At 42.6% G+C, this 24727-nt stretch overlaps 1 protein-coding gene across 1 annotated transcript in view; it reads right to left on the bottom strand.

Annotated features, from left to right (window-relative positions):
• SUSD6 (sushi domain containing 6) overlaps positions 1-24727 on the bottom strand; it is a 110518-nt gene that overhangs the window by 48704 nt on the left and 37087 nt on the right. The window contains exon 2 of the mRNA XM_038404254.2: positions 14811-14993. Within this exon, the coding sequence (XP_038260182.1) occupies positions 14811-14931 (121 nt within the window). The 5' untranslated portion in view covers positions 14932-14993. The remainder of the gene's footprint in view (positions 1-14810; positions 14994-24727) is intronic.

Here is a 24727-nt window from a genome sequence, read left to right as displayed (position 1 = left end):
TGCGTAATCATATCATAGGACTATGAAGAATATGGGGTGTAATGCCACACCCTGGTCACAAGTTCAAAACAGCTGATGCACACCTATCATTTTGAAGATCACACTTATCTACTTTGGGCCTCTGGTCTGGTCCTCACATACCAGAGGATCATTATTAAATATTTGTTCCCAATGTAGATAGACTAATCAAGTCACTCCTTACCCTTCTCTTTGTTAAACTAAAGAGATTGAGCTCTTTGAGTCTGTCACTATAAGGCATGTTTTCTAATCTTTTAATCATTCTCATGGCTCTTCTCTGAACCCTTTCCAATTAATCAACATCCTTCTTGAATTGTGGGCCCGAGAACTAGACACAATATTCCAGCAGCGGCCACATCAGTGCCAAATACAGAGATGAAAATAACCTCTCTACTCCTATTTGAGATTTCCATTTATGCCTCCCAGGATTGCGTTAGCTCTTTTGGCCACAACATCACATTGGGAGCTCATGTTCAGCCGATTATTCGCCATAACCCCCAAGTGACTTTCAGAGTCACTGCTTCCCAGGATGGAGTCCCTCATCCTGTAAGTATGGCCTACATTCTTTGTTCCTAGGTGTACACATTTACATTTAGCTGCATTAAAATGCATGTTTGCCTGCACCCAGTTCACTCTGAATCAGTTTCCTGTCCTCTTCATTATTTACTACTCCCACATTTTTGGGTCATCTGCAAACTTTATCAGTCATGATTTTAGGTTCTCTCAGATCACAGCTAAAAGTGTTAAATAGCATAGGGTTAACCACCAATTCCTGCGGGACCCCACTGGAAACATACCCACTGGATAATGATTCCCTGTTTACAATTACATTCAGAGACCTATCAGTTAGCCAGCCTTTAATCTATTTAATATGTGCAATGCTAATTTTTTCTTCTAGGTTTTTTGTGTGCGTGTGTTTTTTTTTTTAAATCAAGATGTGTGGTATCAAGTCAAACACTTCACAGAAGTCCAAGTATATTACCTCAACACTATTACCTTTAACAACCACACTTATAATCTCATCACAAAAAGAGATCAAGTTAGCTTGACAGGATCTATTTTCCATAAAACTATGTTGATTTGCATTAATTACATTACCCTCCTTTAATTCTTCATTAATGAGTCATGTATCAGCTGTTCCATTATCTTGCCTGTGATTGATCTCAGGGTGACAGAACTATAATTATCCATCATCCCATTTATTCTTTTTAAAAACTGGCACAACATTCACTTTCTTCCAGTCTTCCCCAGTATTCCAAGACTTAATGAAAGTCACTATTAATGAGTCAGAAAACTTCTCAGTCAGCTCCTTCAAAACTAATTTAAAAATATGTAACTTGAGTAGCTTCTGTTTAACATCCTCCAGAGATATTAGTAGAAGAGTGATATCACCATACGATGAGACGATGTCATGTTTTTTTCCCCCAAATAAGAACAGAAATATTTATTGAACACTTCTGCTTTTTCTGTATTATTATTGATAATTCTAGCATTTCCATCTAGTAACAGATTAATACCATTGTCAGGATTCTTTTTTTCCTAGTATATTTTTAAAATGCCTTCTCATCGTCCTTAACTCAGGAGAAATCTGTGCTCATCATCATTCTTCTCCCTTTTGCTTCCCCTATTAGTTTTCCAAAATTTCTACCTTCTGGATTTATATTCATTACTAGCAACTTCCCCTTTCTTACATTTAAAAAAAAACCTTATATGTATATTATGGCTGACTTCTCTTCCCCTCTAACCAGCACAGCCTTCTTCCTCAATCAAAAAGATGCTTTTTGGGCATCTAGTCAGGTTTTCTTAATTGGAACTCGTTTATCATTCACATTTTTCTGAGACTTGGTTCTTTCTCCCAGCTGATTTGTCTCAAATGAAAAACATGAGAACTGCCATAATGGGCCAGACCAGTGGGCTATCTAGCCCAGTATCCAGTCTCTGACAGTGGCTAGTGCCAGAACTTCAGGGAAGTGTACAGAACAGCCGCCACTGATGGACCCTCTGCCATGAACTTATCTAGTTCTTTTTTGAACCACAAGTTATACTTTTGGCCACCACCACATCTACAAACTTTGTCACTTCAAAATGTTCATTACTGATCTGGAACAGGGAGTGAACTGTGAACAGCACATGTCCCAGAACAAAAGTTTGGAGTACCCTGCTGTTTACTTCTCTCCATTGTGAAAACGGACCATTTATTCTTACCCCATTTTCAGCTTTGTGAAATTGGCCCTATTAAAGCAACAAGTCTATATTACTGGTATGGACTTTATTCTGCTTCCACATTATAAATATGATCAAGTCATGATCACATGTACCTAAGCTACTATTAATTTTTAGTTCCGTCATCAGGTACTCTGTTAGGACAAGATCTAAAAGAATTCCCCTGTGTAGGCTGGAACACTGAGTTAGGGAACGGTCATATAATGTTTAGAAATTCCAAGGATGTTTTAAATTTTGGCAGCATGAAACCTCCAGTATGTCATTCAAATTGATGTCCCCCATGATCAAGCAGTTTTTTCCCCCTACGCATTGTAGATGGGTGTGTGTGCTTGGAATATGCTTCAGATTTCAGTATTCTGATCTTGTGCCCCAAGACTGCTACGCTGAAACCAATCCAGTCAACAGAAAAATACATTCCACAGCTTTGTAAAAAGTCGCTAGTTACTCTCCTTAGGGAAGCCAAGAGAGTCAACAGAAAGAGAAAGAAATATTGTACTAGTCATTGGGACTGTCAAATGTCAGGTCCATTCTTTCCACATCCATCCCAAATAGAGAAGGAAGAAGTGTCTGAAATACATCTGCACATGGCTCTGCAAAAGCCACCTCTAAAACAGCATTAGCAGTTTTCAGAAGCAGCTCTCTTCTTGGTGTACACTGGGCCTAAAATAAGAACTATTTAAAGTTTACAATCTGGTGGACAGTTTTCCCAGCGCTATAGTCAAGTTTCTTAGGAGCAGCTAAGAGAGTAAGCAACAGCCATCTTTGTGGCATAACACAACAAAAAGCAGTTTCAGGTAGAACTCCCTCTGCAGCAGAGAACACAATTCTCCTGGCTCGCATCTTTGGTGGCACTGGCGCCCAGAAAGTAGTCAGCCTCAGTTTGTTACTTTTTCCCCTCACCCTATTGCATTAGGGAAGACCCTTCTCCACTGAAAACCCATACAGACCTTGTCTACGCTGGGGAAATGTAGCATTAGCAGAAGCCATAGTTTTGACAAGGTTACAGTGGTTTTTAGAGTTTTCAGACCACCACATTGATAGTTTTAACTTGTCTACACTAAGGCTCCCACTGGACCAGTGGGAATTTTATTTTCTTTCCTTATTTCTTTTGAAAAACTCCCCAACGCAGACAAAGTCACAATGGTGGCCAAATAGAAAAGGAACCCCAAAAAAGCAGGTCAGAAAGCTATTTTCAAAACTTTTAATATGAGCAAGAAAAAAAAATTAGAAACCTCTCTGAAAAGTAGAGAGCATCACTCCAAATGTAGCAATGGCTTCCATTCACAATTCCCCTCCACCCCTTCATTTCATGGCCATGCATTTCAAACCCTCCCCAATCTGATCTACACCAATGGTTTCAGGGCACTTACAAAGGCAGCTAACAGCAGATGCTCCAGTCATCAGTATTCCCACCATACTCTGCTGCTTATTGATAAAAGGTTTCAGAGTAGGAGCCATGTTAGTCTGTATCCGCAAAAAGAACAGGAGTACTTGTGGCACCTTAGAGACTAAAATTTATTTGAGCATAAGCTTTCGTGAGCTACAGCTCACTTCATCGGTTTTCATGAAGTTGATAGATTTCCACTCCATACGGCTAAATTCAGTGCCTTGCATAATGACAGGTTTTAGAGGAGCAGCCGTGTTAGTCTGTATCCGCAAAAAGAAAAGGAGCACTTGTGGCACCTTAGAATGAAAAACTGATGAAGTGAGCTGTAGCTCACGAAAGCTTATGCTCAAATAAATTTGTTAGTCTCTAAGGTGCCACAAGTACTCCTTTTCTTTTTACTGATAAAAGGCTTCCATCCCTTGGGAATCTCCCTTAATTCCACAACGTGCTATGAACCCTCAGGCCTCAAATCAACTTTTAAAATCCCTACAATACTCTAACAACAGAGGTGTTGTTAATTGCAGCTGCAGCAGAGACAGTGAACTCTCCTAAGTATGATGCTGTAATGAAGTAATCCACCTCCACCCCCACCCCCAGACCCTGTATTAATACAACCTTACCTAACCATTAAAGTGTTAAAGTTCTTCCAAGAGCATCATATTATTCTTATCCCTCCCACTCTACTCCTCTGCTTGGATACCTAAACACCCCCTTCATTTCACTACTCACCCTTTGAGCTATTAATTGGTTTGTCAAACCATTGGGTCCTTTTTGCAACTCTAAATCTAAACCTTCTTTTACAGTCTACCTCCACATACTCCTCCCCCTCCCTTCTTCTGCCCATCCTAGCATTTTATCTTTCCAGTTTCCCTCTTGCAACTTCATTCCATCCTCTCCTCTCCCTGGAGCTCCAAATGTGTCTGCAGTCTTATTTTATGGCCATATCATAGCTGTGAATCTCTATAGCTAACATTGCAGGAGACTCTATTCTTGGTCCTATTTTTGACTCTCTTTTAAATAATCTGCTTTCATGTAACCCAGAAAAATTTCACCCATGGCTAAAGCAACGTGACACCTTTGCCAGTGGAAGTTGACGGAAAAAATGCAAAACTGTCCAAGTAATAGATTCAATACTGCGGCTACAATTTATAATCTTAATTTGTTTCTTTAGCACAGGTGGTAAAGGGAGCATGAGGACGACAGAGGAGAGAAACTGGTGTCAATGAAAAAACAACAGCCTTCATGAGAACTGTGCAAGATACCACGGGATCCTGCCAATGCAGCTTCACACAAACAGCAGCAGCCCTTGGTTTTCCAGGGTCTAGCTTTTTATATATGTGCCAGCAGCACCACATTCCTAATCCTATCTTTGGGTTGTGATGACAAAGTCATCCTCCAGTGATGGCATTTATCTTCCTTAAAAAAAAAAAAACAAACAAACAAAAACGCAGCATTCTGGGGCCTAAACAGCGTGGTGATCCCTTTTTCCTTTAAAAAAAAAAAATAAAAACAGGATCAGCTACAAAGACAAGCATCAATAAGCAGCAGCAGCAGCTATGCTACAGAGATCAGTCCTTGATTCTGCTCTCAAGTAGGGAGTAAAGATTTGCCCCACTGAAATAAACCTGGCTGAGCACAGGAAACGGAGCATGCAAGATTAAATTAAGGTTCCTTGGTTACCGTACTGCTTCATTCCCTAGCTTCTACTTCCGAGACCTTTTTTGTCTTACAGTCCACACAAACAAATGCAGCATTCCTTTGCTTCCATGAACATCTTGACTGCAAAGAAGGGAGTCATGCAAGTACACAGCACTGAAGCACTTCCTGTTGGCAGCTCCCATATATGGAAAAAACACTGGGGCACAAGAGAAAGCTTCCTCAAATGCTGGCAGCACAAATGCTGTGACAAAGCAATTCTCTCTCTTTTCCCAACCTCTTTCTTCAGCTCCGTGCCTCCAACACACTCACCCCCTTCCTTCCTCACACAAAGGACATAAGAATGGCCATACTGGGTCAGACCAATGGTCCATCTAGCTCAGTATCCTATCTCCCAACAGTGCCAGATGCTTTAGAAGGAGCAAACAGAACAAGGCAATTTAATCTAATGATCCATCCCGTCATCCAGTCCCAGCTTCTGGAAATCAGAGGCTTAGGAACACCAATGGCTATTCACCATCTTGGCTAAGGACCTGTCCTCCAAGAACTGATCCAATTCTTTTTTGAACCCATTTATAGTTTTGGCCTTCACAACATTCCCAGCATCAAGTTTCACAGACTGACTGTGCGTTGTGTGAAGAAATACTTCCTTATGTTTGTTTTAAACCTGCTGCCTATTAATTTCATTTGGTGACCCCTTGTTCTTGTGTTATGAGAAGGAGTAAACTCTTCCTTATTCTTTTTCTCCACACCACCCATAATTTTATAGACCTCTATCACATCCCTCCTTAGTGGTGTCTTTTCCAAGCTGAATAGTACCAGCCTTTACACTCTCTCCTCATATGGAAGCTGTTCCATACCTCTAATCATTTTTGTTGCCCTTCTCTGTACTATTTCCAAGTTTAATACATCTTTGAGATAGGGTGACCAGAAATGCACAGTCTTCAAGGTGTCGGCGTACTATATAATGACATTCTGATATTTTTTCATCTTGTTATCTATCCCTCCCCTAATGGTTCCTAACATTCTAATAGTACCTAATCGTTCCAACAAATGGAGACTGCACAGCCCATGTATTCTCTTTTTGCTTAGATACAACAGATTTCAGTGTGATCCAAGGAGCGTACCCTACAGTTACTCTATCCAGTGCTTTAACATGCTGCTGTACCTACAGGTGTGACTCACTCCCCTTCCCAAAGCTTCCATAGCATTTCTTTCAGTGCTTGAAATTGCAATTCATTCATTCTCCAGATACAACCCAGCCCCCTGTGCAACCAGAGGCTCAGCTGCCTGAGGGGAAAGGCTGGTTGTAAAGGAAAAGAAGTCTGAAAACTCTCCCAGGTTTTTCTTGTTTTATTTTTGCTTTTTTTGAGAGACTGATACTTATGGTAAAAATACTTGAACCTTGACTACACTACAGCCTTTAGCATTAGGTTTCAATTTTCCTAGTGCAGACACAAGCTAAGTCTTGATCTGGTGACCCAAATGTTTCTCCCCAACTGAGACAGCCACATTGTACAGTTGGGGATCACTAGCAACTAGAAATGCTAGTACTTAACCCACCCTCAGAGAGCTTAAAGCTATCGGAAAGAGGAAGAATCTGTCAGGTAACTGGGAAGAAAGAGGCCAAAATTTTGGGGGAAAAAAAAAAAAAAATCTATCCTACTTGAAACACAGGAATGTAGGACATAAGACTGGAAAGAATCTCCTGGGTCATGGAGTCCAGTCCCCTGCTGTTGCAAGCAGGCTTATCATAAACCCAGCACTTCAGCTGCCAGAAGAAGCAATTCAGACATCAAAAGGGAGAGAAGTGACAGGGGAGTGACCAAATTACACGTAAAAAGTTCTCCAAGTTGGATTACCCTATTTCGAGTTGGGTCAATGGCAGGATATGGTCCCACAAGTTCCAGAAACAAACCCAAACTTGAGAATGTTTTCAAACTGCAGTGCTCAATAACTAAGAGTCAGGGCCAAGCGCCAGGATTACTCTGCATATTCTTCTATTCAATTGTTTGACATGGGCCATTCTGATTATCACTACAAAAGTTATTTTTTTTCCCTCCTCCTGCTGGTAATAGGCCACCTTGATCGATTACTCTCAGAATTGGTACGGCAACCCCCATTTTTTCATGTTCTCTGTGTCTATCTATCTTCCTACTGTATTTTCCACTGCATGCATCTGATGAAGTGGGCTTTAGCCCACAAATGCTTATGCTCAAAATAAGTGTGTTAGTCTAAGGTGCCACAAGTACTCCTCGTTCTTTCTGCATAAAAAGTTTATAAGGGAGATGAGTGTCTTCAACATAGTCTGCAGAGAACATCAAGGAAAAAGCAATTCTGATTTGCCATCCTCTCAAGAAAACCAGGACAAAAAAAAAAAAAAGTCATGGAAGCCTTCATGCCTCCCTCTAGAGTACCAGTTTCTTGATTTCATGAGCACTAACAGGCTGGCTCCATTGGTCCTGATCTCATTAGCTCAATGATAGTGTAGAGAGGCAGGATCCTCAGCCAGCACAGGTATTGCCAGCAGTTACAGCTGAGCCAAGTACCCTGGGGGCAAGAATTTAAATATCTTATTAAAGTCAAACTTAAGAATTTGAGGAGCCCATTCTATGTTCCCCTCCTTCCCCCTGAACACCATGGCAGGATGGGCAATAAGACCACCTTTTTGGACCCTACATACGAAGAATCAGGAGAAATTTCAGGCAGAGTGGCTCAAGTTTTAATGAGAGTTTGGTGGGGAAAGAGATTATGTCAAAAATCTGTCTCCCAATAGAGACCAGGCCATGTGCTCAATTATTTATCTACTTACCATAATAACAAACCTTCTGTAATTTGCATGAGGGAAAGGTTCAACCAGAAAGACCTGTTCTGATCCCCAGTAAAGAAATGCAATAACCCACAATTAATCTACATAACCTAGCACCTCTGGCAATTTTCCCTTCTTGCTTAGATTAAAGGAAATAAAGGTTTTTTGCCTCAATTTGTCCTTACCCCTCACATGCCCCCATCTTCTGTGCAGCCTCAGAGCATTGTTTTCCCTTCTTCTGCCAAAAGCAGCTGCATACAAACAGTCCTTAAAGATCAGCTGCAAATCAGTGAAGCCTTCATTGTGAAAGTCACCCCCTCACATCCCAGAGAGGACTGATTCACAACACAAGACATACGGTCACTAACATTCCTAATAGTTTCATCTGTATTTAGAATTTTTAATTTTGGAACAGGGCAATAGTTGTCATATAGTAAAAGCCAAAGCCTCAAGAGACCAGAAAAGGAAGACTCCAATTGAGAAGACAGTGGCAGGTTCCTCAGGAGTGAGTCAGAATTGGACACTTAGTTCTAAAGGCTAATTTATAGTTACCGTTTCTTATCCATTTTCTTATTATCCTTCAGTTCTCTTTACTAATCTAAATTAGGTTTCCTAATTGGCATAGTCTTGCCACAAATTGTGTATACACAGTTCAAATTTCACAACTTTCAGAAATTCTGGTTTTCCTGTTGAAGGGTTTTGGGACACACACAGACACACCCATAACACACTCTTGGGAAGTACAGACTGTCATTCTCAGATACCTCATCATTTGCCTCCTCTTCCCTGAACAGGCGAAGTGAGGAGCAAGTGACAACCTTGTTTACTGATGTTAAGGAAGGAATTCAGGCTGCTGCCAGTTCAATTTCAGGAGTGTCTCACCAGAGGTCTGTTGCAGCAGCCTGAGCATGCTGGATACAAAAAAAGAGTAGAGTAAAAAAAGGATCATGCCATCCTACAGACCACTAATTTCTGTGTGTTCTGATACACTATTTATTCCGAGTTACTCACAAGTTAACATTTTGTACTATTACAGCACTTTTCATCTGAAGAGCTTAAAGTGCTTCACAAACAAAGACTTAGGAACCTTGGCACTTAGGCACCTATTTAAGCCACTCCCCATTTCTCATTAGAATGGGGCAAAAATTACAAATCAGTTCACATACAAAGGACCCAGGGAGATTTAATAAAGGACTGCTATCATGGTTTTATTAAGTCTTCCAATCTGAATTTGCAAGACCCATCAAATTGTGTGGCTGGTTCAGTTTAAACAGAATTTTAATAAAATCAAAGTCTTGCTTGATTCATCACCAAAAGTATGTTTGAGTGGTCTTGTTCTGGTTCCATATGGACCAGTTTCCACATAAACCAAGCCACTATAAAACACTGGCACTGTTACCATCATGCGTGTGTGATCAATGGATCCATTGTTTTACACTTTAATCCTCTGCATTATATTTCCAATGTGTGTGTTCTCCTTCATTAGGCACCCCATCGACCACCAACCCTCTTCCCTTCCTCTGCTTCTTTTCCCATTGCCAATTTTCCTTCTCTTTCCAAGGTGCTGTATCCCCTCTTCTTTGGATTTTAGATAACTACAAAATCAGCCCAATCACTTGTCTGTCTAGCCAGTGCTATCACAACCACTAAATAATTCACCCACAACTGCATGAACGTCATGTTTTAATCTATCATAATTATAGAGACAAAAGCAATCTTCAGATTGCTATTCCTCTCGAATGTATATAAAGCAAACAGAATCCCTCAGTGCCTTGGATGTGTTCTCACAAGAACAAGTAGGAATAGTGAACTAGCTGTTCCATGGGATGCAAACATCACTCAGCAGTATCCAAGAGCCTCTGCATGGAGCAACCTTAGCACTGAATAGGCCTTAGCACAGCAAACATCACATTTGCCATGTTTGCATCAGAAGCAATATACAGGAATCTCAGTATATACATCTCCTCAGTTCTTAGGTGTTTGAGCCTGAACATACAAATTGTAAGTGGTGACCTTAAAAACAAGTAGCTTGTTGTACAGTGCATATTTCACTAGTGACTAGTCAATGACACACACACAGTATCTTGGCCACAGTCTAGATGCATCCTACAAGGAAATGGAATCAGGTAGGACAGGATTTCAACTGCAACGTTTCTGGCCCCTATTTTCAGAATGCTCTTTTGGTCTCCAACTTCCACCATCTTCTCTCATTGAGAGACTTTGAGAACTTGCTAGTATGACCGCAGATACAAAAAGAGCAGAAAAGGGGAGAGACTTTCCCTGTTATAAACCCAAAGAGTATCCTTAGGAGTCCACTGTTTTCCCCTCAAAGCCAAAACATGGAGCTGTGAAGTACGATAGATATTTCTGAATATCCCCCTCTTCTGATAGATTGGAAGCTATGCTCAATCAATCAGCACCAAGTTGTACTGTTTTGTGTGTTAAGGGTATTGCTGGGAGTTGAATTTCACTTGACTGAGAGCCCTGAAAGTTCAAAGCTGCTTTCCCTAAATACTGCAACATCCTCAGTCACTAAGCAACTTATCACCTTCACCTTGAAGCACATCAAGGATATTAAGAAAGATTGCTTGAGACAGAGTACTAAGGATTTTTCTCAAAATCCATACATGAATAAAATCCATTTAACACACAAAGCAGAGACCAGATACCAACTGACTAGAAATGAGTCTGTCCTCTGCATCTACTCACACAGCAAGGAAAATGAGTGTTTGTCTAGATATGAATATCTAACCTACGGGCTGCTGAAATAATATAGGTTACAGTTTATACAAAGCAATTATACACACATTATACACACTACACAGTCCTATATAGATTTATTACATTTAATACTGCACTAGCCACAGCCTTTACCTTCAATCTTTCTGACCAGAAAGAAGCCTATTGTTTTTACATTTATAACAAGACAACCAAGGCAACTCTTGTACTGTTTGTGGACTGCGACACATGTGGCTGTAGCTCTGCATTCAAGACAGTCTTAACACAGGAGTCTTTATGAAGCAAAAGCTTATACCATGACACACACCCATGTCCCTCCAGAGCATTTATGTGAACTAGGAGGAGTCTGAAAGAGGGGCAGGGGGCGGAAGAGATCATTTTCCAACTGATTTGCCTGTATTCATGGTTTATACCTCTGGATCTCAGCTCCTTGGCAGACTCTCTCACTAGCATGACTCAACTGACAAGCTGCTGCAGGTGCACTCCCTTGGTTATGTGCCACATTGCCTTCTCCTCCTAGCAACTATCTTTTAAATCTGACACCAAGATCTCAACTAAGAACTACTGCAACAAAGCATCTGAACTTGGAAACACTCACTTCCCAAACATGAGATTCTTTTCCTCCTATAGGAAATACAAACCTATCTTGATCAAAAAAAACTCTTCTCCTAGATTGTTCTCACCATTTCATACCTGGGCAAAAATGAATCCATGTGGGACAGAAGGTAATTGTTGTAGACTAATCCAGAGTACTGGGTGGAAGAAGGGAAACAATCCAAAAAAACTCTGGGCTTTTCTGACATGGCAGTTGAACGCTCTCTAGTGCTGTTGTGTGTAACACAACATTAGATATCTCTGAAAAATAACGCTATAAAAGCTTAACAGGGTCATGGTTGACTATTCCCTTTCAACAGCCCTGTACAGCAGTGGTCATTTGCATACAGATTACAGACTCAATTACAGATGTTTCAATAGGCAAATGGAGTTTCAGGGATGGTGGAACTTCAGTCCCAGATCACAGAGTACTTGACAGGCTGGTGGCTACAGAGTCTATGCTGGGTTGTTATTAGGGGTATAGGGGCTGGAAAGAGAGATGGATTGTGATTTTAAAAGGTCTTTTCCATCTACAACTACAGATTTTAACGTAGATAGTGGTCACCCATTCCTGTCCGTCTCTCGATTCCAGCAGCTCCCTCCCCACCAGAAAAGGCCAGATGCGCCAACAAGAGGGGCTCCTCATTTGTCAGTAGCTCCCAACATCAATAGGCTTTTCTAGCCAAATCCACCTCCAGAAGCAATTGGGCATCCCTTATAATTGGCATTTCTAGTACCTAGAGGAATCTCATTGTGCTAGGCCAAGGGTGGCCAACCTGTGGCTCCAGAGCCAAATGCGGCTCTTCAGAAGTCAATATGCGGCTCCTTGTATAGCAGGCATAGGCAAACTTTTTGACCTGAGGGCTACATCAGGGTTCCGAAACTGTATGGCGGGCTGGTGTAGTGTATTAAATTGCTCCCTATAGGAATGTGCTACTTACGGTGTACTACTTACAGCTGCCAGTCCTGGTGCTCTGAGCAGCATGGTAAGGGGGCAGGGAGCCGGAGCTGGGTTGTTTGGGGAAGCACAGCCTTCTACATAGGTGTATTGTAAATTGCTCCCCATAGGCATGTGCTACTTACGGCTGCCAGTCCTGGTGCTCAGTAGGTAGCACATTCCTACAGGGAGCAATTTAATACACTACACCCAGTGGTGGCTCTCGCAGCCGTGCTGCCCGGCAGGAGCTTGCAGCCCCACCGCCCAGAGCACTGGCAGCATGGGAGCTGAGGCTGCGGGGGAGGGAGGACAGTAGGAGAGGGGCTGGGGACTAGCCTCCCTGGCAGTGAGTTCAAGGGCTGGGCAGGACGGTCCCGCAGGCTGGATGTTGCCCATTGGCCATAGTTTGCCCACCTCTGTTGTATAGGCACCAACTCTAGGGCTGGAGCTACAGGTGCCAATTTTCCAATCTGCGGGGGGGGTGCTCACTGCTCAACCCCTGTCCCCACTCCACCCCTTCCCGCCCCCTCCCCCGAGCCTGCCATGCCCTTGCTCTTCCCCCTACCCCCAAGCCTCCTCTATGCCACAAAACAGCTGATTGGGAGGTGCAGGGATGGAGGGGGAGGCACTGATCAGTGGGGCTGCTGGTGGGCGGGAGGTGCTGGGAGCCCCGTGGGGTGGAGTGGGTATTTGAGCTATAGATCACAAAAGTTTATGCTCAAATAAATTTGTTGGTCTCTAAGGTGCCACAAGTTCTCCTTTTCTTTTTGCGGATACAGACTAACAAGGCTGCTGCTCTGAAACCTGACATATTACTGTGGCTTTTTGGCAATGTATATTGGTAAATTCTGGCTCCTTCTCAGGCTGGCCACCCCTGTGCTAGGAACTGTACAGATAACTACTGCTAGGCTCTGTACAGACAGAGGAAGTGACAGTCCCTGCCCCAGAATCAAACTTCCAACTGTCACATTTTGCCGATTTTAAACTTTTATTTGCAATGATTATATCCTCCTGTCTCCAGCTACTGAACTCAAGACCTCATTCACCCTCTTAGCTCCCTTCTTCCCTTCCTTCTCCATTCCTTTTGACTTTCAACCCCTCCTTGTGCTGACCTCTACTCCACAATGTCCTTCCCCCAAACCTAGAGAGAAACTAAATAGTCGCTCTTTTTAAAAACCAGGAACCACTAACAAGACTAGCACCAGCCACTACCTACACTACTTTGCTTGTATGCTGCATCCCTTCTCCCACATCTCATCCCAGGTTTTTAGTCTTTAAAACTGTAACCTTTTCGGTGCAGGGGTGTATGGCTTCTAGTACGTATTGGGTGCTACTAGACTATAAATTACAATTAGGCTTAAGACTTATTTGGAATTTATACTTCATTTCCAGCAGGAAGCCACTACCATACATAGGAGCAATTACTAGAAGTCAACACAATTTTCTTTTTTGTAATATGTCTTATTTAAGATCGCTGTGCGGGAACGAGAACGCCCTCCTCTCCCCCCTTCCTAATATTTCTCATTCTAGTGGTCACCACTGCAGACGTTCACTGTGGTGCATATCAAAAAGCATCTCAAGAAGGCTAGTAATAGAGAGAGGTTATTAGCTTTCAACATGCACTTTATTTTTAACACATACACACACACACACACAGAGTGTGTGTGTGTGTGTGTGTGTGTGTGTGTGTGTGTGTGTGTGTGTGTGTGTGTGTGTGTGTAAATGCAATACAATGCTAATTGATCAGTGAGCCCTGGTGCATGTATGTATGTGTATATATACACACTAATATACATATACATATACATATAAAGTGTGTGTGGGTGTGTGTCTTATTTGTGCATTTCCTACATAAATTCTACCCTCAAGGGTAGGAAGTGATGTATTGTTTGGCACTTTCTCCATCAGCCAGTTTTGTCCACATTTGCACCTCTCACCACACACTTCTGTCAGAAGAGCATCAAGAAGTAACAAGAGACAAGAAGAGAGATGAGATGAATGGGGAAAAAGCTGGAAAGTGGCTAACAGCAGGTCAAGTGACATGTCAGAAGTTACCAAATAAGAGACCAAAATGAAATCAATTAATCCCAAACTGCGGTCTGCAGAGCATTTGCCAGTCATTTGGTGCTGGCTCTCTATTTCGTTTCCAGATTTCAAAATCCCATTTGCAGCACTAAAAATACATTAAGGCCCTTCCCAGTAGTATTTTTCCATGGAAGCAGTTGCTGTAGCTGCCACGCAGATGTTATATGATCATCTAGAATAGTGAAAAAAGCACAATCACAAACAGAAGGGGAATGGAGCCTGTAAGAAGATCTCTGTATACGAAGAAGTGGTCTCTTGTGTTTTGCCTAACACTATGTAGGTGAAAATTTGCCACTTGTGTATTTTAAAATGCATCTACCCTGCACACACAGTAAGTAAGTACTGTAAAAGGTTTTACTTACCTGAGGCCAGTCCCTCCAAGATGAAAGTACTGAAGATAACTAACAGAAAAAATAATCCATGACCAGTCAAGGCAAGTGGTGATGCTGTGTTGCTCTTTGGTGCTACCATTCCATGGCACATCTTATCCACCCAAAATATTTTTTTATCTTAAAAGAGTTCTGGTCGTCTGGGAGTGATCCAATCTACAACACAAGAACAGAAGAAAAATGCAAGTGAAGATGACATTTCTATACTAGTAGAGGGGAAGGGAATAAAAGAGAAGTAAGCAAAAGCTGCTGCTTGTTTTAATGTTTAGGAATCCCACCATGTGAATTCATCTGCATTTTAGTGAGGGGGGTGGGGATCGCAGAAAGATTTCCATGTGAAGTGTCAAAAGGCTAAGCCAGAGCTTTTTTTGGCTGTAATCCATTCATATTTTAGATGAAGGCAACAAAAACAGCGCTTACATTTTCTCTCTCTCTTTTAAGACACCCAGAGTGACTGCAGCATCTGGAGATGTTGCTTAAAACAGATTTCAGGTAAACCAGTTTTGCTAGACAGTCGCTGATTTTAAGAATGTCTCAAAGAAACAGCAGTCTGACTACTGGACAGCTAGGATAAATAAATCAAATGCTTCCTTAGCTACTTGGAGAGATATAACAAGCAACAGCACACTTGCATGCACACGCTTAAAGACTACCTTAAGGAGGAATGTCAAATAGACACTGAGGTCAAAACATCACACCTGTGGATTACAGAGTGCAACCAATTAAATTCAAGGATGTGATGTCATCATACCTGTGAATTCAGCCAACAGTTTGTCACCTTTTTCCACAGTCAAAACATAAACCAGATTAACAAGAACTGTCCTGATGACAAATCAGTAGGGAACCAAAGAAACACAAGTCAAAGCCCCATGTATGTGATGGGAAAGGCTGTATAGGCGTGACTCCAGAGATCCAAGGTTTACTACAGTTTATGTAAATTTTGAGTTAATACACCACTCAGATTGCATCTCTAAAAAAATCCCCTTAAGGGAAGTCAGAATTAAAATTCCAGTTACCCTTTAAACTAAATATATATTTATTTTACATTTTTTGCCAGGTGGCTAATGCTATAGTCAAGGTTATATGGACACTCACTATAGCCCCTCTATTTTTCCATGTACTTAAGACTTTAAGAGAGAGATTCTCTTTTGGGGATAAGATCTTCCCATGCCTGGCCTCAACTAAGGAATTTTAAATTTGGGGGGGAAAAAAAACAAAAAAAACCCCAACCAAACAAAAAAGTCCTCTTCTACTATGATTTTTCAGTTCAGTGGATGTTCTCATTGTAGGAGTTTTTTTGCTTATGCAAAAACAGCTCAGCTTCAGAATTTGGATTTTTCAGGTTGATTAGTCTTCATTTAAGGAAAAATCCTTTTTCTGTTTTGAGGTTGTGGAAAGAAAGAAAATAAAGTACAAGATTTTTAAAACTTGCCATTAGGCATATGTGGTAATAAATTTGGCTGTCTCTAAGATCTAGGATACTAAGTTAGTAACACAGCAAATAAACAGTCAGAAACTGACGTTTGTTTTATCCTGTCTTCAGTTTTTTATTCTGCCACAGAGAAAATACTAAAGAAGTTGTTAAACCTGTTAAATGAAGGGAAATGATAAACTTGGGGATCACTTGAGAAAACTGGAGGAACATTAGTTGAGCTTTCAGTCAGATAGCTCAAGCATGGGCTTAAAACAGCATTTAAACCACCACATTAACAAGAGGCTTGGAGCATCTCTGGAGGGCAGGCTGCTAGTATGAGAATATTTGTCTGTGCCATAAGAACCATGAGAATAAACCTGCGGTGGTGTAACCACCATGTCACACTTGCAGTATAAGAATGGATTTATGACGCTTTGTTCACTCAACTCATTCTTTCTATAGTGCAAAAAAGGATTAAGATAGTTGCTGTCAGTTACTGGTAAATTTATTTTTTTTACGTGAATATTAGACCACATTTAAACTTTACTGAAGCAGAAAGCAGAAACACACTAAACAAAGGAACACAAACCAGACGACAAACAAATGTGTTTGTCCCCAACACAGTCAGATCTACTGCATAGGATTTTAGAGTTGTATTAAAGAAGGAGGCCTAACTATACGCTACTCTCTACCATATGGCCTATAGTCAGTTTCATTCTTCCATGAGCCATTGCTCTGGGCTAAACTACAGACCCCAGCATGCAATGATTCATCTTGAGCCAAGTATCCTTTCTGCTTACATCAAGATGAGGTACTGCAATTTTCCCCAACTCAATGAGACTGTACTGGCATGATGAGCTATACAAGTGTTTCCAAAACATTAAAAAAGAAAAAAAGAGAAAAAGAAAAAGAAAAAGAAAAAAACCACCGCCTCAAGGATAGGTACCTTCCACACAGGAAAGCACTGGAGACTGGACACAGGAGTAAACTCCTGGATATGTGTTTGTTACTACTCATTGCTGATCTGGTGACAAACTGCTGCATAGCACAATGCTGCATGTCTCCTTTCTCACAGGGTCAGGCACTACAGTTTCTCTTCGTCACTTTTTGATGAGAAGTCTCATATGGAGTGCTGAAAATTTGAGGAAGTATCTGTGTGACCCAGGGACCTCTTGGTGCCAACTTGAAGGGGGCACAGTCGTGCATAAGGGTTACTGGGATCTCCTGGATCTGGTATCTATATACTAGTTCACCAAAGGGCGGCATGTAAGGTCTCTGCTGAAAGCCTGTGTCACAGCGATCATAATCATTGTGAAACGTATATACGGATATGCACGCACACGTGCACTGAAAATATGTTCTTAAGGCCTGTGAATTGGGGCTGGTCTCCAAAAGATGATGAATAAATTGCTTTTAGGAAGGAAATGCTTATCTGTCTGGCTATATGCAAATTGAGTATTGGGTGCTTCACAATGGCCACTTATTTACAAAACAGAGAAAAATGCTAATCAAAAGATTGCAAAACCTACAGAGGAGATTTTCCACATGAAAAAACAAACAAGCAGCAGGGGGTGTGCTGTTTTGGAATAAAGACAATGGAATGTTGGAACTGTAACTAGAGGCAGAGAAACACCCTGCATCCTTCATCTAGGGCAGCAGTTCTCAAACTGTGGGTCAGGACTCTAAAGTGGGTCACAACCTCATTTTATTGGGGTCGCCAGGGCTGGCTTAGCCTTGCTGGCGACTGGGGCCGAAGCCAGAGCCCCACTGCCCGGGGCCAAAGCCCAAGGGCTTCAGCCCTGGGCAACAGGGCTCAGGTTTCAGTCCCTGCCTTCCTGGGGCTGTGTAGTAATTTTTGTTTTTAGAAGGGGGTCACGGTGCAATGAAGTCTGAGAACCCCTGATCTAGGGCAGTGGTCTCCAAAGTTTTTGGATCGCGCACCCCCAGGGTGCCGCCGAAGAAAGGAGAGGGGAAGACTTGCTGCAGGCGTCCTGCCAAAAAAAGACAGAGGGAAGGCCTGCAGCAGGCATGAAGAGCTGCCGCCAAAGGAAAAAAAAAAAAAAAAAAAAAAGGCGGAGTGCCCTCTGGCGGCGCTCCTCCTGCCATGCACCCCCTGGGGTGTGCGCACCCCACTCTGGAGACGGACTGATCTAGGGGACAAGCTGCCAGCATTCTTGTCTTATGAACGGAGGGTCGCAGCCAACCTGGTTAAGGACTGGGAGAAAGACTTTGGGTGAGCAAAACTTCATTAGACAGGAAAATGTCCTGTTAACGAAGTCTAGGTCCTAGTTATGATTTTATTTTGCATGTAACTAGCTGTTTTCAAATATTTCTATTGCTATCACTTGAATCTCCATGCTTTGTTAAATAAACTTCTTGTTTTTACTACAAACATATCTAAGTGTTGTGCAAAGTGGTGATCTGAGGGGGGAATAGGTGATCAGGTGTGTTTCACTAGGAGCAGAGAATCTGGGAGTTCTGGAAGTGTCTAGTGGACCCAGGGCTAGACACTATAGATGCAGGGAAGGCTTGGGGTGTGCCTCTTGCTGCCTGCAGAAGGGACCTGTGTAGGAGTACTTGTGTTGCATGTGGCTGGTGGAGTCAGGGAGCCAACCTCCAGTCCTGTAAGGTACAGACAAGGCTTCCTCACACTGAGGGCAGGTGGTAGTGAGGTGTCTAACAACTAGGGTGACCAGATGTCCCGATATTGGGGTTTTTTTTTCTTATATAGCCACCTATTACCCCCCAGCCCCAGTCCTGATTTTTTACACTTGCTATCTTGTCACCCTACTCACAACCATGGGTACTTCCAGGAAGCATCACAATCTGGTGCTGCTCTGCTCTGATTTATGAACACTGTATGCTAATCTGGTTATTGGGATGATGTTTACTGTATGAATATGTTGGTTAAATTTAATTGCGAGGTGAAGGGAGAGTTGCAAGAGGAAAAAAAAATAAGCAGGAAGTAAAACAATGGCTCTAAATAAGCCTCACACCCTGAACACCCAGTAAACCAGGGGTCAGCAACCTATGGGACGCATGCCAAAGATGGCATGCTGCTGCCTACCGGGACCCAACCACCAACCCCGCTCAGCCCACTGCTGAACCCAGGCCAGGACCCTGGCAGGCAGCAGCATGCCATTAAAAATCCTGCCCCCTGCCCCTTCCCCCCCCCCCCCCACCGGGGCAGGGTAAAGAAGCTTGGTCCTGCCAGCTACTGCTGCAGAGCAGGCGAGCTCCCGCCTCTTCCCCCAGCATGCTGGGTTCCTGCCCCTCCTCTCCCTCCCTGCCGCCAATCAGCTGAGGGCCCTTGCGAGGGAGGGGGAGAAGCAGAGCTACAGCACGCTGGCTGCTTTGAGGTGGAGGCAGAGAAGAGGTGGGGACGGGGGTGGAATCAGGGCATGGCCCCATGACCCCAGCCCTCTGCCCTGACCCCTCCCACAACCCCAGCCCTGACTCCAGCATCCCCCCACATACCCAGCCCCCCCCACACCCTGACTCTTGCACCCCCCACATTCCCACCCTGAGCACCAAACAGGAACTCCTGACTACCCACACATTCCCACATGCACCCCTCGCACCAAATGGGAGCTGCCCAGGTAAGCACTCCACACCCAAACCTCCTGCCCCAACCCCTAGTCCCCTCCCTCATTCTAGCTCCTGGCCAGACCCTACACACCAACCCCCAGCCTGCTCCTTCACCCCCAGCCCTGTGCTCAGTGCACTCCCACCCTCAGCTCAGTGCAGAGAGAGAGAGAGAATGGGCTAGAACCAAGGAGAAGGTAGATACCCACTCTATGTGGGCAGGGCCAGGATCCCAGACTGGCAGCGGGCTGAGCAGGGCCAGCAGCTGGGACCCTGGCTGGCAGGAGCCGGCGGATGGAACCCCAGACCTGCAGTGGAAGGGAAAAGTTACGGGCAATCAGTATGGAGATATAGATGATTTGATTCATAAAAAGATGCCTCTAATCACTGCATAATTACAAACAATTACAAGAACACTACACTAAGGGATCATTAGACACACAAATGAACAGCACCCAACTTTTAGAAAATTAAGAAGGTTTCCTAGAATCACCTTATTTAACATAATGAGCAGCAAAGTAAGTAAAAGTATGAAATCATGTGGGGCTTCATTTAGAGATAGGAGGAGCAATACAGAATATTGTTGCAGTCCTCTCCAGTTGATTTCTTTTAAAATGTGCTTTATTTTGAAGAAAATTCCCTTTAGAAACTATTGTTTCAGCATTTTTCCCCCCCGCACTATACTGCATCGGAGAGGCTAGGTTTCATATTTTCAGCTTAATCAATCCAACAGAACATTTGCAGAGGGCCAAATGCACAAAATGTTCCAGAGCACTTTCCAAAAATAGTAAGACCTAAAAACAATAAAAATCACAATCTAACTGAGGGGGCTTCAGGGAAGGAAAATGAAGACAAGCCAATGAGAAGAGCTAGATAACCTCTTGAAAGCCTGTACAAGCATGAGAAGGTACTTACTAACAGGAAATAGATTCTGAAGCAATTTTGGATTGGCATGCTGATTTGCCTACACCTACCCAGACAGCTCTTCCAGTTTATACAGCTGTGCCGATTTCAGTTTCAGGAAACAAAACCACAAGGTCTGTATGCAATGAAGGCTGGCTTTATGAGATGAACTGTTAAGTATGTTCTTCACCACCCTCTAAACTTTGTACTTGTGTTCCAACTTACATGGCTAAAAAGCATCCACATGCTATGCATCTGGCTGGAATATCTTTTCACAGTACTGCAGCATTATAGCTAGAAGAGGGTGCCCAACTGGGAAATCCTTTTGTTATCAAAGCTTCCCATACAACTAGCTTGCCATTTGACTAGTCACCAGTCATACCCAGAAGAAAGGATGGCACTCCTTTATAGATACATTAAAGCGACAACTGAAAGCAACAGTTAAGTACAAAGTGAGTTTAAGGACTGCTGTTCCGATTTCCAGAAATGAAAACATCCACACCTTCACTTTTTAAAGGGTGAGAAAATGTTTCAAAAAGTATTGTATTTAATTTAAGTTAATTTAATATGAGGAGATACAGTTTTTAGGAAAGGCTCATGCAGTACGTTCAAAAATCAAATATTTCAAACTCAATTAAAAAGGAAAATTGTTAGCACAGGAGGTTGGTTCTTTCAAATTCCATTACTGTCAATTGTCAGAAAAAGCAATGTTCAAACATCCAGTTTTTCCACTATCTAGTTTTATTGACCAAGTTAAATGAATTACAAAAGAGAAAATGAGTTTCACTTTCTAGATCTCAAACATGAGATCACGTAGCTTGGTTTAGGATTCTAACACGGAACGGAAATGTTTTAATGAAAACTTCCATTAAAATTTTTTTAAAAATACAAAAACCTAAAAAACACAATAGTGTTTCACGAGGGCTTGTATTTTGCAATTAACTACCTGGCACCGTCCTTCCTTTGCTGCTGGAACATGTACATGTCTCATGACTCCATGTTTTTCAGTTTATTAGCATGCACAAATCTCTATACAAGCTACATAGTGATAAAGAGTGATGACAGCAGCATCTGACATATTTGGCTTTGCTGGACATAGCAAATTTGCTGTTTTGTCAGTGTAGCACATTTAAAAGGGAAAACTGAACTTTGCATTGTCATTCAAGGCATTTGTGATTAAGACTATAAAAAAAAACCCAGAGCCTCCCAACAGCCTTTTTACCTGCAATCAATACCATTCTGCTGAACACAGCTCAGGGAGGTGTGACTGTTAGATATGCAGGGAGTAAGCTGCAGAGGTAAGTGCCTTCCACAGAGAACCTGCAGTCACGAGGCACACAAAAATTAAGAACAGCAGATCTAAACTGGTAGGATAGAAGCCATCATTTAGTCTCAGGTCAAACAAACAATCAGCTTCATTTTGATCAGGCTTAAAACTCCCTCATTTTCTCTTTCCCCATCCAACATCCAAAAAGACATGTCAGAAAGAGGAACAAGAGCATCCCTGGAGTTCAAAGGGTAAAAGCCCTTAATTAATCAATACCCTCATTTTGCCTCTGAAAAGAGCTCTCAGCAGATTTATGCTCAATCTTGCCTTTCACTTGCTTAAAGAATTGTGCCATGTAGAAGTTTAAAAGGAAAATCCCTTCATAGGCACTAGGAAATGTAATTGTCAAGCTAGGGGGAAGAAGAGCTTCAGAATGAACATAAGACACAAAAAAGGTATGTACCTAAAAGGAAGAAAAAACCCCATGTGTGCACCACAGCTGCAGTGCAGTCTGAGTCATAGGGGAAAATTATTCCTCAACTCTTTTGAAGCCAGACAAAGATGCCCAACTGTTGGGTTTCTATGTGAACTACATACTGCAATTTAAAGAAGAAAAACCACACACTGAACAGTTAGGCAAGCATTTTAAAAGGAGCTCCGGGCATCAGAAGTGCACTGGCTGGTAATATTTGTTAATCCAGTGGTTTAAACTACCTGCTGTTTTGCAAACTGGTACTAGTACTTCAGGCTTTGGTGACTGGGACTGTCCCTTTCTTCCTTAATGAGGAGACCGTGTGCTGGGCCCTGTTGTGCCCCAAATCCATGGTGATTAGTGCACGCATGACTGATTGAGGCCTGAATTGCTCCCAACACAAATCTTGCAGAGGAGGTGGCTGTGCTTTAGAGCAGGCAGTTCACCGCTGCAGGTTGGAGAAGAGATCTGAACAGGAGACCAGTAGGCCCTGGATGAACCACCACAGGTCTCAATTTGTTAAACTGGTACAGCTCCTCCAGAAAGATGAAAAGTCAGTGATTAATCAGAGAGGACCCACTGTGAAGTAGCAAACAATTACCTGAAACTCTGCTCTAAACAGACCCGCAACTGTGGCTACCTCTATACTATGAGTTAGGAGTGTGATTCCGAGCTTTCGGAGACAAAAATCGCACTAGCTTTCATTGAACTAGCACGTTACAAATAGTAGTGTAGTTGTAGCAGCATGGGCAGCACCAAGCGGTGGCACAGGATAGCTGCCCCAAGTACAAATCAACGCAAACCCTGTCGGTATGTAACTCAGGCAACCAGCCCATGCTGCCACTGCCTAGGCTATCCTGGATACACTACTATTTTTAGCATGCAAACTCAGATAAGAGCTTGTATGAGTAGATCTACATGAGCTGGAACTCTCACTCCTACACTATAAGCTAGGTGTAGCCTTGAAGTTGGGTCAAATTCTCACTTCCCTACCTTCCAAACAGGGGAAGAAATGAAGACTGAAAACCCAGAACAGAATGAGAGGAAACAGGCCACACCAGAGAAGAGAGGGACACAATCGCTGTTTGTTCCTCTGTGCCCCACTATATTATTACATAGCGAGGATTTGAGTAGTAGAAGATCACATCAAAGGAGAACAAGCAGTAACAGCATTACAGGAAATAGCAACATTTCCAACTGCCCTCTTTCAAATGTGCATTCATCAAGTGTGCACCGCTTATTCCTGGAGTGCGTCTCTCACCATTTCGTAGCTACAAGAGGTTACTCTGCATGCAGCCCAAGAACTCTGAAGTATTCAGTCCCAGAGATCTTTCTGAAGATCAGGGAGAGACGTGAGAGTTCAGAAAGCAGGGACTATTGAAGCTCCTACTTCTGTTTTGCTTTCTCACAAGACTGCTTAAGAGCACACAGCCAGGTTGACTCAGAATGTCCTCTACACAAATATTACCCAAGATTAGATTTCCCTTTTAATGCAAAAATACAAAGACAATAGATATGAGAATAGCATAGGCCAAACTTCCTGAATACTGTTAAGAGCAGCTAGCTAAAGGTGGGGCTTTCCTGTCACCACACACTAAAAAGCTGGTTCAATGGCAAGGCATGTTTTTCGGTGGAACGTGCCACTCATGGATGCAGGCCATTTAACTGTTTCAAAGCTGACCAACATACCACACTTGGGCAAAACTTGCCCTTGGTCCATCCTAATACATCTGGTACTCCCCCCGTTTCTAGAGTGCCATGTTCTATAGCAACAGAACATGGTAGCATTCCTGTAAGTTGTAATGTAGTGTGGTAATATGCATTTCTTCAGCAACACCAACTTTCCAATTTCTGGGAAGATGGCTGTCAAGCATCCAGGTTACTTTCCAGGTATTACAGTACCTGAAATACTGGTAATAAAGAGAAAGCGGCCTCAATAGGTTTGTGTGCTTTCCGGGACCTGCAAAAAACCCACTGCAAACTTTATGGCACCACAATAGCTCTTATACTCAGTGTTAGCAGAATGTGTGTTTGTGTCTATATTATATATCAAGAATCTCTTCTCCCACTTCCCCGTTCACATAAGAAGAAATCAGGAAGCAGAAGAGCAAGAGAAGTGTCAGATCTATCTGGTGAAAGTTCTTAGCTCAACAGGAAGTGAGCAAAGCCTACAATCCCTGTTAAAGAGGCAAAAAGAACTGAAGCAAGGAATTTGCACGTGCCTTGCTCCCTTCTTAGGCAGGTATCCT

The sequence above is a fragment of the Dermochelys coriacea genome, chromosome 6 (genome assembly GCF_009764565.3).
Source record: "Dermochelys coriacea isolate rDerCor1 chromosome 6, rDerCor1.pri.v4, whole genome shotgun sequence".
Taxonomy (NCBI): domain Eukaryota; kingdom Metazoa; phylum Chordata; order Testudines; family Dermochelyidae; genus Dermochelys; species Dermochelys coriacea.
The sequence above is the reverse complement of the archived record's forward strand: the minus strand, read 5'-3'. Positions and strand labels throughout refer to the sequence as shown.